General features: G+C 36.8%; 1 protein-coding gene across 2 annotated transcripts in view; it reads right to left on the reverse strand.

Annotated features, from left to right (window-relative positions):
• LOC145678810 (sorting nexin-4-like) overlaps positions 1-14,151 on the reverse strand; it is a 63,577-nt gene that overhangs the window by 23,404 nt on the left and 26,022 nt on the right. Inside the window, exons 6-8 of one of the 2 annotated variants that reach the window (XM_081749341.1) lie at positions 12,536-12,736; positions 8,107-8,317; positions 1,655-1,787 (exon numbers count right to left, since the gene is read on the reverse strand). In XM_081749341.1, the coding sequence (XP_081605467.1) occupies positions 1,655-1,787; positions 8,107-8,317; positions 12,536-12,736 (545 nt within the window). The remainder of the gene's footprint in view (positions 1-1,654; positions 1,788-8,106; positions 8,318-12,535; positions 12,737-14,151) is intronic. The other variant, XM_081749342.1, reaches the window with a different exon arrangement.

The following is a 14,151-nucleotide window of genomic DNA, read 5'->3' on the forward strand; positions in this document are numbered from 1 at the left end:
TGTAACAACTTTCCACTGTTGACTTGATACTTTTGGTGAGTACTGGCTACGAAGACAAATCTACCCACACTTTACTTTCAGAGTATTTATTATCTGCACTTAAGTTTCTCGAATGAGCTTTTCAGGACAACCTTATTTCATTATGTCATTTGTGAGCAGTTTGTTTCGTGTATTATTATTATTATTATTATTATTATTATTATTATTATTATTATTATTATTATTTTATCTTTCTCTACTTTAACAAGACGAAAACAGATATTTAATGTCATCTAGGCATATTTTGTGTGTAGGTAACTTATTCGCCCAAAGGAATAGATTCTTTCCAAACGTTAGCTTCATCCAAATATGATATACTGAGTTGTTCTTAATGAAAAGATCAACTAAAGCAGGTTTACAGCCAATTTTGGTGTAAAACTTGCTTCCTTCTTTGTAGGGTCAAGAAAAACTGACAGCATTATATGATATAGCAATTCAGCAATATTAAATTTGCGCCTAAAGAGAAATTGATGATATAAAATTGATTATTTCCTCTATTTAACATGATAAAATTATATTTCTTCTTTTCAGTTGCAGCCTGCATATTACGATGTAAGACACTCAGTTTATTTCGCAAGAGAGTGATTTTATTGGTTTTATAAAGCATTATGAACACGGCGATGGTAAGAGAAATAAAGTTTGCGTCTTTTAAAAAATTTGGCTCATACTGATAGAGTAATCATTGGCAAAAAATCGGAAACAATATTTGCCAAGTTTATAATTTGTTGAAAAACTTACTTCTCAATAAAATAAACACAATTCAAGCAGATACCCTAATAACCATTTCAATAATCAATGGAATGAAATCCTTGGGCTTAACGTCCCACGATTATACTCTTTAGGCCAAGAGAGAGGATGGTTAAGGCAAGTGAATGATGATGGAAGAACTGGTGAAATGAGAAAGTGGGGGGAAACGGGAGTATCCACAGAAAACTTACGGACACGATGTCCACCACAAACTTACTTGGCTGGGGACTGAACCAGGGACCCCACGCACCAGACGTAAGCGCTCTACCACTAAGCCACCTTAGCCTAATCAGCAGCCTTTGAAACGAAGAATACATGTCGACGATGTTCGGAGAGGCCAAACTAAGATCATCACCATTGACTATAAAAGTAGCTTCGCTTTTAACATGCACATTATTTAGTACCATGTGATGTAATTTTTCAGTTTTTGTGAGAATTTATAACCACTTTACCTGTACTGAAATTCGAACGTAATTCATCCGCACAGAGAACAAGAAATTAACATAAATTTCCTGTTTACTCTATTTTCCTACAAATATAGTACCATGAGGTCAGGAAGACAAAAGTACCCGATGGTTCCCAAAACACTGAAGTCTAATATTTCACTCACTTTGTAAAACATCTTTCAAACACGACGGGGGAAAGAAATAACAAGATAATGGAAAATTATGTATACAGTATAAAAACCAAACATTGGATTAAAATCTCCATACTTATGTCAAGACAGTTAATAAATTCAAGGCAGGTTTACACTAGTCATCAATATATAGCTAACTCAGTGCACTACTTAACAGCACAATAATTTTTGGGAAAATCGCTGAATTACACATACTTTACTTTTAACTCGAGATAATAAAAGTAGTCTTACCTGCATTCATCCTGAGCATTCTTAATGCTGTTTTTGCCCTCTTGAATCCGCTGATCTATCACATTTACTTTCAATTCCCTAACTTCATCCGTGTCTACTGATCCAAACAAGCGAGACATTAGACCCATCTTCCCTGAAATGTAAATTATTACTCATGTTATATCATCATCTATGAATCCTCTAATTACACTGTTCAACAAATTTTGATCGAAAGTATGTGAATTCTTTGAAATTGCGATTTTTACATTCATTTAAGCATAATATGAAAGGAAATGATAATAGAAGAATTTTCTTAGCTCAGGTTGTGAAAAAAAATGCCCTTGTACAACAGTAGCTGTATATATACAAATGTATTAATATTTATAGAACATTTAAGCAAAATCCTTGTAAAAACCTACATTTCACTTTTTTTTTTTTATCTATTTCACTGTGATGTGATAAGCTGGGGAGTTAAGAAGTACCCTAACCTATAGCTTTCTATACCCTTGTACTTCCTTTTTCAAAATTGCGCAAATACCAGTTTCACAGCGATACAGAAAATAAAGTAACCGTGGTCAAGTTAAACATTAACAATTCCGTAATAAAAATCAGTATTAACATCAAAACATGAAAAAAATGTACAAATACCTTTTTGCGCAAGAACTACACTGCAATGTAGACAAAAGTTTCAAGTGATCCCTTGTACAGGATTATGTTTATTTTATTTTGAGCGTCTTCGCTTGGCTTGCCTTTTGTAGGTTACATCTGGAGCATCCCTTGCAATAGTCCAACAGTAGTCGGCCAAAATGTTAGAACTCCACTTTCCCTCATATCTCTTCTCCATGGCTGCAATATCTTGATGGAAACGCTCACCATGTTCGTCACTTACTGCTCCACAATCTTCGGGAAAGAAGTCTAGATGTGAATGAAGAAAGTGGAGTTTCAGAGACATATTGCAACCAAGATTTTCGTAGCACAATAACAACTTTGCTACCAGTTGTTTGTAATTTGTTGCTCGGTGTCTTCCCAAGAACTGTGAACAAACACTTTTCAAGCTTTCCCACGCAGCTTTCTCCTCACCTTGGAGAATTTCGTCGAACTTGTGATCTTTGAATAGTTGCCTAATCTGTGGCCCTATGAAAACACCTCTTTAACTTTGGCATCACTGAATCGAGGGAATTGTCCTCTTAGATACTTATAGGCCTCATCCTCTTGGTTCATGCTCTTAACAAAACTTTACATAAAACCTCATTTAATATGTAGAGGGGGAAGCAAAATTCGGTTACGATCTACCAGTGGTTCATGCTGTACATTTTTCACTCCCGGCTGAAGAGTTTCTCTGGTACTCCAATCACTTTTGCGGTAATGAGATCTACGATCTCTACTGTCCCATTCACATATAAAGCAACAATACTTTGTATACCCTAACTGCATACCTAGCAACAGTGCTATTACTTTAAGGTCACCACAAATGAGCCACTGAAAATCGTAATATTTAATGGCTTGAAGTAAACGTTTCAAGTTTTCATAAGATTCCTTCATATGAACTGCGTAACCTACAGGAATTGAAGGAAGTTCATTTCCAATATGTAAAAGCACTGCCTTTAAACTCACCTTGGACGAATTTATAAAGAGCCTCCACTCCGTAGGTTCGTAATTAATTTTAAGTGCCCTCATGAGACCATTTACATCTGTACATGCCACAAGTGTGTCTTCCATAGTAAAAAATGAAGTGAACATCTCCCTATTCCGATACACTGAAATATTTACTTTTTCCTGCAATAAATTCCATTGCTTTAAGCGTGACGCTAAAATTTCGGCTTTGCTTTTCGAGAGGTCCAAGTCTCTGATTAGATCACTTAGTTCCTCTTAAGTAAGTCTATGTGGTTCACATGGAGGTTCTTCTACAACAAACGTAGGGTCCTTCGAAGTACTTGATTCAGGAGCTTCAACTTCTTGATCATCATCAGAAAAAAGATCGTATTCTTTAGGTGGGTCAGGAACAGGTGGTCCTTCTCCATGTGGAACAGGGCGCATTGCAGAAGGAATGTTAGGATAGATCAAGGCCCGCTTCTTCTTCGTGGAAATTCCCTTCTTGACGGAAGGAACCATACAAAAATAACAGTCTCTGATGTGGTCGCTTGGCTCCCTCCAAATCATGGGCACTGCAAAAGGCATTGGGCGCCCCTTCCCATTAATCCAATTTCTTAGATTGCTGGCACAAGTGTTACACACAATGTGGGGTGCCCAAGATTTATCTTGGTCTCCAATTTTACAACCAAAGTAATATTGATAGGCTTTTCTTATTAGTGGTGTTATAGTCTGCTTTTGTGAGGAAAATGTCACTTCCCCACACACGTAGCAGAAGCTATCCGCACTGTTTACACAATTTCGCGGCATTTTTGTTTATTGAAATCCTCAAAATGTCACTTGAAATAGTTCCGACAACTATTTAAAAATATACATTCGAAATACCAGTATTTTTGCGTATACTTGTAGTTGTATTTTTATGTCCTGCACTACACAAACGTCACACCCAAAACGCTGATAACTGCACTAAACCTGTCTTTTCTAACAATAGCAGAACACTACTGAGATAAGGAACACAATGAAACCAAGCGTTCATATAGTTTCTCCAGTGTTGCCGGATCAGTGTAACATTTTACCCCAAACGAAGCGAATATATTTATTTTTAAAGCGTTATTATTAGACATGCCTGTAAAACGAAAAGTAGAGCTAATATTCGAAAATAACTTTCAAATTCGTGATCAGCACCACAAAATCAATAAGAATTAGATTTTGTTCAATTTACATTTTCGTTGTTGAACAGTGTTATTTGAGATGAAATGAATGAAGAAAGAAGAGAAAAGCCCTTTGTACTAGAAGGTAATGTTGAAAAAATTACCTCGTCACATCTCATTCATTATTTTTCGAATGCACTTTCGATCCTCGTCTGCACCTTCTTGAGATTATACTAGAGGTGATTATTAATAATAAATAAATAAATAAATAAATAAAAGTATCCAGAAATTGTTTCGTCTTTCATACAGTCGATTTTGATAAAATCGTGAGGTTCTATCGAAACAGAATTATTTTTTGATTAAGAACAACAACTCCATTTTTATAAAGCTGATAAGGTAATACACATCATCTTCGATTTCCCACAAAATTTTATTTATATTTTGCTCCTTAAAAATTAATTATTATTACTGTGGACTCTAACAAAAATCCCCGATAGAGATCGAAAACCAATTTGTAAAAGCAACGAAAGGAAAGCTACAAGAGAGCTATAATGACTCATACGCTAATTGAACACTTTTAGGATTAAATCACAATTCCAATCATATTGCTTTCTCTTACAAAGCTGAAGAAAGAAAAAAAAGCTGGGTTTTCCAATCAAAAAGTTTCAGCAGATGAACTTTCATTCTAATTTCTTTTCACCTGGATTAGAAAAGGTTTCATATCGATTAATACCAACATCATGTTCTGCTGATTTCAATTTTGCAGTGTGATTGAAGCAAACGGCTGAAGAAATTAGTAGATGAACCTCACCAAATAAGATTTTCTCACATCAATGTATCCAGACATTTTTATTACTTCTAGGATTTTTCGATGAGTTCTTTCTTTGTAGCTTTTTACCTAAGGTCTTCAGGAATGCTAAGTATTTATTCTAGTTCTAGTCTAAAGACAAAACAGTACAATTTAGAATTGGTCTTGACAATGTTATTGGTAACAAGTTATTCTTCAAACCATTTGCTACAATCTTTAGATGTATACAATAAATAAAATTTTAATGGAAATATTTTATTTATTTTTTTTTTTTAAATGAAAAAATCATACAGTGAATCCAGGGATTACGAACTTAATCAGTTCCGTAACGCTGTTCGTAAACCGAAATATATTCATAAATCGAAATTATTTTTGCCATTAAAATTTATGTAAATACAATTAATCCGTTCTAGACCCAGACACATGGTAATGTACGATTTTTTAAGTATGTTTCTGTGGTGAGTAGAATATAGAATGAAAATAGCATTATCTTTTTAAAGACAAATAAGTATCAATACATTAAACAAAATAGGATGATAATTAAAAAGCACAAAAAGGTGTAAAAAAAAAAAAAGAACCAAAAGTAGTTTTTGAACACTAACACAACATGTTCATGGCAGAAGTGCATGGATTGTTGGTACAGGTGTATATATATATATATATATATATATATATATATAGTATAAAACCCTAATTATCCGCGATAAACTTTTTAACTCTGCTGCGTCGCGCTCACGTCCAATTATTTTTCACAAGTAGTCACTGTAGACTAACACTCCGCATGCAAATAAGTACTGTATGTTCTAAAATAAAAATAAATTGCATTGTAAAAATCAATATTTCCAACAACAGTGCACGTTTCGAAGTACAAGTCTAGTCTGGTAAGTAGAAGCCGATTGTTGTAAGGTATGAGAAACGGGAATTGAAAAGATTGATTTGCGTGATAGTACATTACATTCATTGTGGGGGTGAGAGTCCGCGGGTCATCACTGCGGGGTTAATTAGAAACCTTAAAAAAGCCAACAACATGGAAAACTCAATAGGCCCTACAGACGAAGGTCGAAAATTACTGACAGGTTTATTGTGCATCGTAATCCTATAGGACTTCTCGGAATTTGTGGATGAGTGGCAGGCTCTTGCTCTTTTGTTGGTCATGGCTTTCACATTCTCTGATCACTGACTTTGACGACCCGAGCAATACAAATAATAAAACATAGTATTTATGCTGAAATATTGTTATTTTTTTCGTGTTTGCACCTCATTTTTAGTTTTTTTTTTTTTTCGGTTATCCACAGTGCCCTTTTCACTCAATTCTGCGAATAATCGGGGCTTTAGTGTATATATATATATATATATATATATATATATATGTGTGTGTGTGTGTGTGTGTGCGTGTGTGTGTGTCCGAGCGCGCGCGTGTTCGTATCCCGAAATATTATTTGTAAGCCAAGGAAAGAACTGTTCACAAAATTTGTTCGTAAATCAAACTGTTCCCAAAACGAGGGTTCGTAACTCATGAATCCAGAAGAATCAGGAATTAATTATCATCCAGAATCACATCACGGTGGAGACCACACGTTTTCCTTTTGATGGCAATCCGCAGCTCCAGAAGTGTCCTGCAATACCTTCCAGCATTCAAGGTATCTCGTTGTTCCAAATAATCAATCAGTAACACACTTGATAGTCCCAGAATGCAGTGCAAAAAACTTTCCTGGACGAAACGACGATTTTGAGTTTCTTCTTCGTGGAGATGATATATGTTTGCATTCCATGGATGCCTGCTTCCTTGGTGGAGTGAAAAGATGCAACATTGTTTCATCACCAGTCACCATCCGGTGAAGAAAATTGTACTCCTCCACCGCAGAATATTCAGCGACGTCGCGATTCTAATTGTGTTATGGTTTTCGGATAATGCCCGTGACACCAATTTCGCGCACACTTTCCTATAATTAGGACACTGACTACAATGTTCTGCGCAACACTATATGCTAGTCTCAGCTCAGCTGATATTTAGCATAATGGTTCTTCTGAAATGAAAAAAAAATGAAATGAAATCTTTAAGTTTTACGTCCCACGATTATGCCGACTAGGCTAAAGGAGACGGTGATGATGAGAAATGAATGAAATGGGGGACTGAAGAAAGTGGGAGGAAACGGGTGAACCCCAAGAAAATCCACGCACATGGTATTTGCCCACCACAAAGCTTACTTGGCGCGAGCTGGGATCGAACCAAGAACCCAATGCACCAGAGGTGAACGCTCTGCCACTGAGCCACTGCGGCTCCGGCTCTTCTTCTGTCTACACGAATATACTCATCCATACGAGCACAGATCACGTCAGTGGTTGAGGTATTGGGTCTACCGCTGTGTCCAGGGTTATCATTAACAATACTGATCTGTCCTTTGAAAACACGACACTATTACTCTACATGTTGACTTGAAATTGAGCCCTTCCCATACACCTCTACAATCTACCCATGATGTTAGCAGGTCTAATACTTTTGAGCCACAGGAACTGCATCCCTGGCCTCACTTTTACCCTTAACCAATTTCCCAGATAAGTCATAATTTTCAAGTCAGCTCCTCGGGTATACATGGTCAGAACCCGAAGTCCTCAAACATGCACCATGACAAACATGTTATTAATCTACAAGTAAATGTTCATTAAATTACAGTGAATAACACATATGCTTTGATATGCTTTGTAACCTTTTTATTTTCGATCATCCCTCGTACCTTTCTTTCATAGGCAACCCCAACTACTTCTCTGGAAGAGGTGCTTTGTCAACAGCAAAGAAACCTGAAAAAAACATATTTGATACGACATTCCTCAACGTGGACATTGCATAAAAATGTAAAATTACAACGTGCTAACTGCTTCAATGTTTTAAGTGTTAGTTTTTAATAGTTTTTTTTTTTTTTTACCTTGCTGCACTTTTTCCTTTTCCAGACTTTTGATCACAACCAGCTCCTCGGCCCTCTCTAACTGAAGTTGCAGTATCTCCTGTCTCCTGCATACGGCCTGCAACGCCGCCGCAAAGAACAGATACTCCTTCAATTGATCTGCAAATAGCTCTTCTTCCTCCAACATACTATCCACACCAGCAGCTAATGAATCCAAGTAATGGCCCGCTTTCTACATTGAAAAGAAAGAAAAAAAAAAAAAACAATAGAATATTTACATTTCATTTTATATAACTTGCCCTTTCCGACAGTTGCTTTGCTCTGTTTTTTCCTTCCTGCACATGGTCATAACGATCAGGCAAGAACTATTTCTATGGCAACAGCACGTTCAGCCAACTATAGTGGCTCATTTATCTCGCTCTGCAGTGGTAAACATTCCACCTTTTCCGCACGTTGTCAATTTGAATATAAACAAATACACATTGTTTTAGTCGAATATCAACTTGAGATGTGGACATGCTTCTTATTAAAAGTATTCTTTTTAGTTCTCTTTTGTGTCATTTAATATTATAAAACTGAGATTTACTTGCAGTGAATAATTTCGTGTTTCAATACGCGACGCAAAAGCTGGCAACACGGCATTCAACAGCACATGCGCGCAGCGAGCTATCAGAAAGGACTAGTATCATTTGCAGTATAAATGATGTTGCAACGACGTGACTTGTCGGATGTTACATCTGTGACATGTCGACACAATTGCCAGTGAACGCCTACGCACTATGCTTTTACTTAAACGCATTTTCTAGATAAAAAAATGGTAACAATAACACAAAAAATTATTGTAAATGATTGTCGGAATTGAGTATTTTCGTAGGCAGAGTATGCAATGCATAATGTGTATAACGTAAGTGATAGAAAAACTTCAAAATTCTCCTTCATTTCAGCTAGTATACAGTAATTAAATATTTGGTTGCAAGAGATGGATTCTCTTAAATGGCAGCATATGGCAGTGGAAAGGTATTTTGTGTGCTCAAATATCATGAAAGGGTAATTTACGTACGTTACTTGTTTACATTACTTATGTGTAATTGCACAGTACGCTTACCCATGTTTGCAAAGCTTCTCGTGTGGATTGTGACTTCAATAATTCACACGTGAGTTGTCTATCCACCAAGTATGTAAAAGTCTTTCCTATTTCGTAACTTACTGTTACGTATATGAATGGAATCTATATAATTCATCTACCCCAGTTAAAGTTATCTTGTGATTACTTAGCACTCGTATATAAGTCTAGTTTGAAATGTTGCCAAATATTTCAATGTTACGTTCTATAAAAGAAGTTATAAGTGTTAATGAAATTAATGCATTTCGGTCTCTTCGAAAAGTCAGTGATTTCATCTGGAATTGAAATCCTTTGAGTTACTACAGTATTTCTTAATCTACGAATCAGCATTATTATTACGAAATAGAACTTTTTATTGAATTATTTACAATTAAGCAGTATTATATATGTTCCATCACCTTCATCGTTCTAAAAATCAATTATGTTTGTGTAGCTTCAGAAAATCTTCCATTATGCATTCTATACGTCTGTTGTATGTACTTAATGAGAGAGTAAAGATAAAATGGCCGTTATAGTAAAATGTTAATACATTCTCACAACGTTGTGTTGCGATTTAACTAAGTAATTATAGTAAAAAAATGTACAGTCAGTGATGAAAGTCTTTTTCGTTTGGTAAAATTTATTTTGCGAATAACGGTGGTATGGCTTGAATGTACAGACAATTCATTTAAATTTACTGAAAATTGTACTTGAATTGTCCTTCTTTTCTGGAGTTATTTACGAAACTAATTTCATCAAACGGAAAGACCTTTTGACGCTGACTGTACAACTCTTTAAACATTTTTCATTCCAATAAGATTATCTTATTTAAAGTAATTAATAGATAAGTTCGTTAAGCACTAATTGCGTTAATGGTTGGCGAACGAGTGTTGAGTATATATCTTTGGAAAGTTTGAGTATATAACTTGTTAATCCATTTTAGAATTCTTTTTTGTCTTCTTATTATTTTTAGCTTACTTTATTTAGTCATCTCCTCTCCCCCCACCCCCCAACCTACCTTTCCAAAATCCTCCATGACTAAATGGGGATAGTTTATTTATTTATTTTTTTTTTTCATTCTCTGCATTTTATCATAAATGAAAGTAGTTATTTATTTAATACCAGAAATTAATTCGCAACCTTAGTAAGTGTTGTTTCTTCATCTTTGTTAATCGTCTACGCTCCTACTAGCTGGTCCATTTCTTTGGGGATCAGTATAGGCGGTTGCAGGGTATAATTCAGTATCAGCTTAATCTTAATACCTGGCGTGTGGTTATCGTACAACATCAATTAATAAGTTTACGGAACATTTCGTTTTTTTCGGCCTTATCGAAAACTACGCATGAGGATTGACCAGCCTATCTCATCGTTGGACATATTTTTTCAGTAAACGTAACGTTATTGCAGAATTTCGAGTTGGACCTTAAGTACTTCACGCTGCTAAAGCAGCACGGAAAATACTGTAACGCATACCAGAGAAATGTACGCCAACCACTGGGCTACACCTGAGCACTTGAATAAATGCCTTTACAATATCTACACACTATTCGAAGTGTACAACATAACAAAGAAGTGACAACATAACTTTGGAATCCGGTTGAACAAATTCTTTGCACAAATACGTGAAGAGGGCAAGCACTAACGAATGTGTGCTCGTAACTTCAATTGTACAACTTAATTGCCATTACTAGATAGATGGAAGAATTTTTATGTCTCCCCCTGCTGTGGAGGTAAGACTAAAATTAAGAGTAGCCAAATTTCCCCCATTTTGCATAATCTTTAAAATTTCTATTGTTTTCTAATTTAATTTAATCTGGAAGTTCATATCACCCATACTAAAACAAAACAAAATGAAAATAAAAGCCGAGATGTACCAATCGCAGAAGCTCCCAGCGTAAAAAGCTGTGGAACACGCCTCCGTTGCCGAGCTTGTCTGGTATCTATTTTTATTTCTTAAACGACGATTGGCTACTTGCTCACAAAATTTCAATCAGATCCAGTCAGTAGTTACCGATAAATAAAGCAGCATGTTAACACATACCCCTTGAGTTAAATTGTAAGCTCCCGTATGCTTCCATTGGGAGCTAAAAAGTGCGCCTTCAATGATGAAAATAGACGTAAAATTTTTGAAATACACCTACATTTTTATCATTGAAAAAAAAAAAAAAAGGCCTTGGAGTAACAATCCTCTTTTGTGGGCCTGATCCGCTCTTAATGCCATCTATTAGCAACCGGCTGAATTACGTCTAGCCTAGCGACGAACATGTGTTTAGTGCGCTGCGTCGCCCTGTCTCTAACAGGCGTATGAGGAGCTTTCTACACTTACTGGTCGTCACGTCTTTAATTCAGGCGACTCCCCAGTCTGCCGAGTTACGACGTTGGGTAGACGCCGAAAACTGGAAAGCACCGACCAGACCACATGGGCCTGAGTCCAACGCTTTAACCACTATACTACAATGTCCCCATTGATCAATGTGAATTCTTGGGGTGATCTCGAAACATCTAAATACTTTTGAGATTTTCTGCCATCTCTGAATATTCTACAAAAGCATTTTTATTTTATGAAATCTTTCACTTTTAACATCCTACGATTATGCCCTTAAGGGTAAGGGAGACTGATAGTTAAGGTAAGTGAATGATGGAAGAACTGGTGGAATGAGAATGGGAAGAAACGGGAATACTCCGAGAAAACCCACGGACACGATGCTGTCCACACCCTTATTTAGTTGGGGACCGAACCAGGGGCCCCATGCACCAGAACTAAGCGCTCTACCACTGAGCCACCGTGCCCCTACATTTTTATTCATTCATAATAATCGGAAAGTCGTGACTACATCTCACTTATTTAACCCCTTCCCCCAGAAAAGTTAGAGTTGATTTTGAGTTCAACGTTCTGTTCAGCAGCGAGGCTATATGAGACATGGAACTACTGATTAACGTGGAATCCGAACCACATGAGCTTCCACCGGGATCGTACCCGGGTCTCCCACGCCAGAGGTGCGTACGCTACCCGCTTAGCCACCAAGGAACTCCCAAAAATAGTTAGCAACCCTATTACCAATATACTACTAAAACCAATATACTACTAAAAGATTACCATTACTGTGTACTTCTTATTTCGTGCATTGTTGTCAAGCATTGAGTGTTTATCTAGCTCCCGCCGGGAATCGAACCCGGGTCTCCCACGCCAGAGGCGCGTACGCTAACCGCTTAGCCACGAAGAAGCTCCCCCCAAAAAAGTTGGCAACCCTACTACCAATATACTACTAAAACCAACATACTACTAAAATATTACCATTACTGTGTACTTCTTATTTCGTGCATTGTTGTCAAGCATTGAGTGTTTACCTTACTGTAGCTTTGCATTAATTGACGAACTGGATTCTTTAGAGAAACGGCTGCTGTACCCACCTGCAAGCCATCACCCATTTCTTTTTCTAATGCACTCCATTCGCTGAATACTCGACCATAATTAGCATGAAGCTTATGAAGACCATAGAAACGCTCTACTAGACGAGCTCTCACTTTCAACAAGTTTCCGAGATTGCTCTGCAAAAGAATAACAGAAATTAATAACAAAACAAGATTTCATAGATATTCTCGCTACAGATAAGAAATGTACCAAAATAGTTCTCCAAAAAGGATATCGTTCTTGTCGGGAGATGGAAATCTACAACGGAACGTCGTCGGATCAGAAGAAAATATACTGTCACTGGGAAGGGTTATGCTGGCTAGGCTAAAGGAGACGGTGATGAAGAGAAATGAAAGATATGGTGGAATAATGAGGAAAATAGGAGAGAACAGGAGGATCCTGAGAAAACCCACGCAAACGGTGTTTGTCCACCACATATATTCTCACTGGGATCGAACTCAGTTATCCTGTACTAAAGGTAAAAACACTAACCAATTAAGAGAGCTCATACTTCAAAATGTATACGAACAGTCACGGGGATATCAGCAAATGCAATTGCGTGTTACAGTAGCGCCCAATATTTTGGGCCTTGACCTTCTCCTGTCACTTATATTGAATGTTCATAAATTGAATATCTGATCCATGTACTTTCAAAAGACTGAATGGAATGGAACTTCCGAAACTGATGTTTGGTGGCTGAAGTTTAGCGTCACTTTTCATCACCGAGCCTACAATAAATGTATACCAACAATTTAAGATGGAATTCGAACCACTGTAATGCATTCAAATGTTAACACTCTCTCACCGGGAACAGAACCGGGACCAAGTGCGCTGAAGACAGAAACGATAGAAAATGGACCAGCGGGGAGGAGGGCTGCCCCATATACAGTGAAACCTGTCTATGTTGGCCACCATCGGTTTCATTGAAAAGTGGCCAGCTTAGACAGGTGGCCCACTTACAGGAAATAAGTGTGATTGATGTATTTTTAGAATAGGATTTCTAGTATTGCTTGATTGTAAAATTTAATAAGCAATGGCACGACAGCTACTTTTAAATAATATACATAGAGTAATCATAAAAATATACAATACTCGAAAAAATTTACAGAATGTATAATGAGCTACAAGTGTTTCCCTCGGAGCAAAAGATGTTTGAGAAAAGCTTAAGGGAATTCATATTTCAAATTCTCCCTACCATTCGACAAGTCGTCAGGAACCAATAGTTGACAATTGGAATGGTTGGATTTAACCTTCAGAATTATCTGGAATTACTAAAGATCCTCACTGATGATAGGAACAGATATAGCTAATGGTTTTACCAAAACAGTAGGGTAAACAAATACCTACAACCGTTTTCAGAGTTCCTGTACATGTTCTTATTCACATCTTCCTTCACCACCTCTTTAACAGGGTAGTGTTCTGGCCATTGACCTTCATGAACAAATCATGGGAATCCATGCTTCTCTTTACTCCAGTCACAAATATAGAACATCTACCTCTCATATGAGTGTACAAAACTTAGGAAAATAACAAAACGGTTTTTTGCGTGGGC

Source organism: Thermobia domestica, chromosome 2 (assembly GCF_964235325.1).
Source record: "Thermobia domestica chromosome 2, izTheDome1.hap1.1, whole genome shotgun sequence".
Classification (NCBI taxonomy): Eukaryota; Metazoa; Arthropoda; class Insecta; order Zygentoma; family Lepismatidae; genus Thermobia; species Thermobia domestica.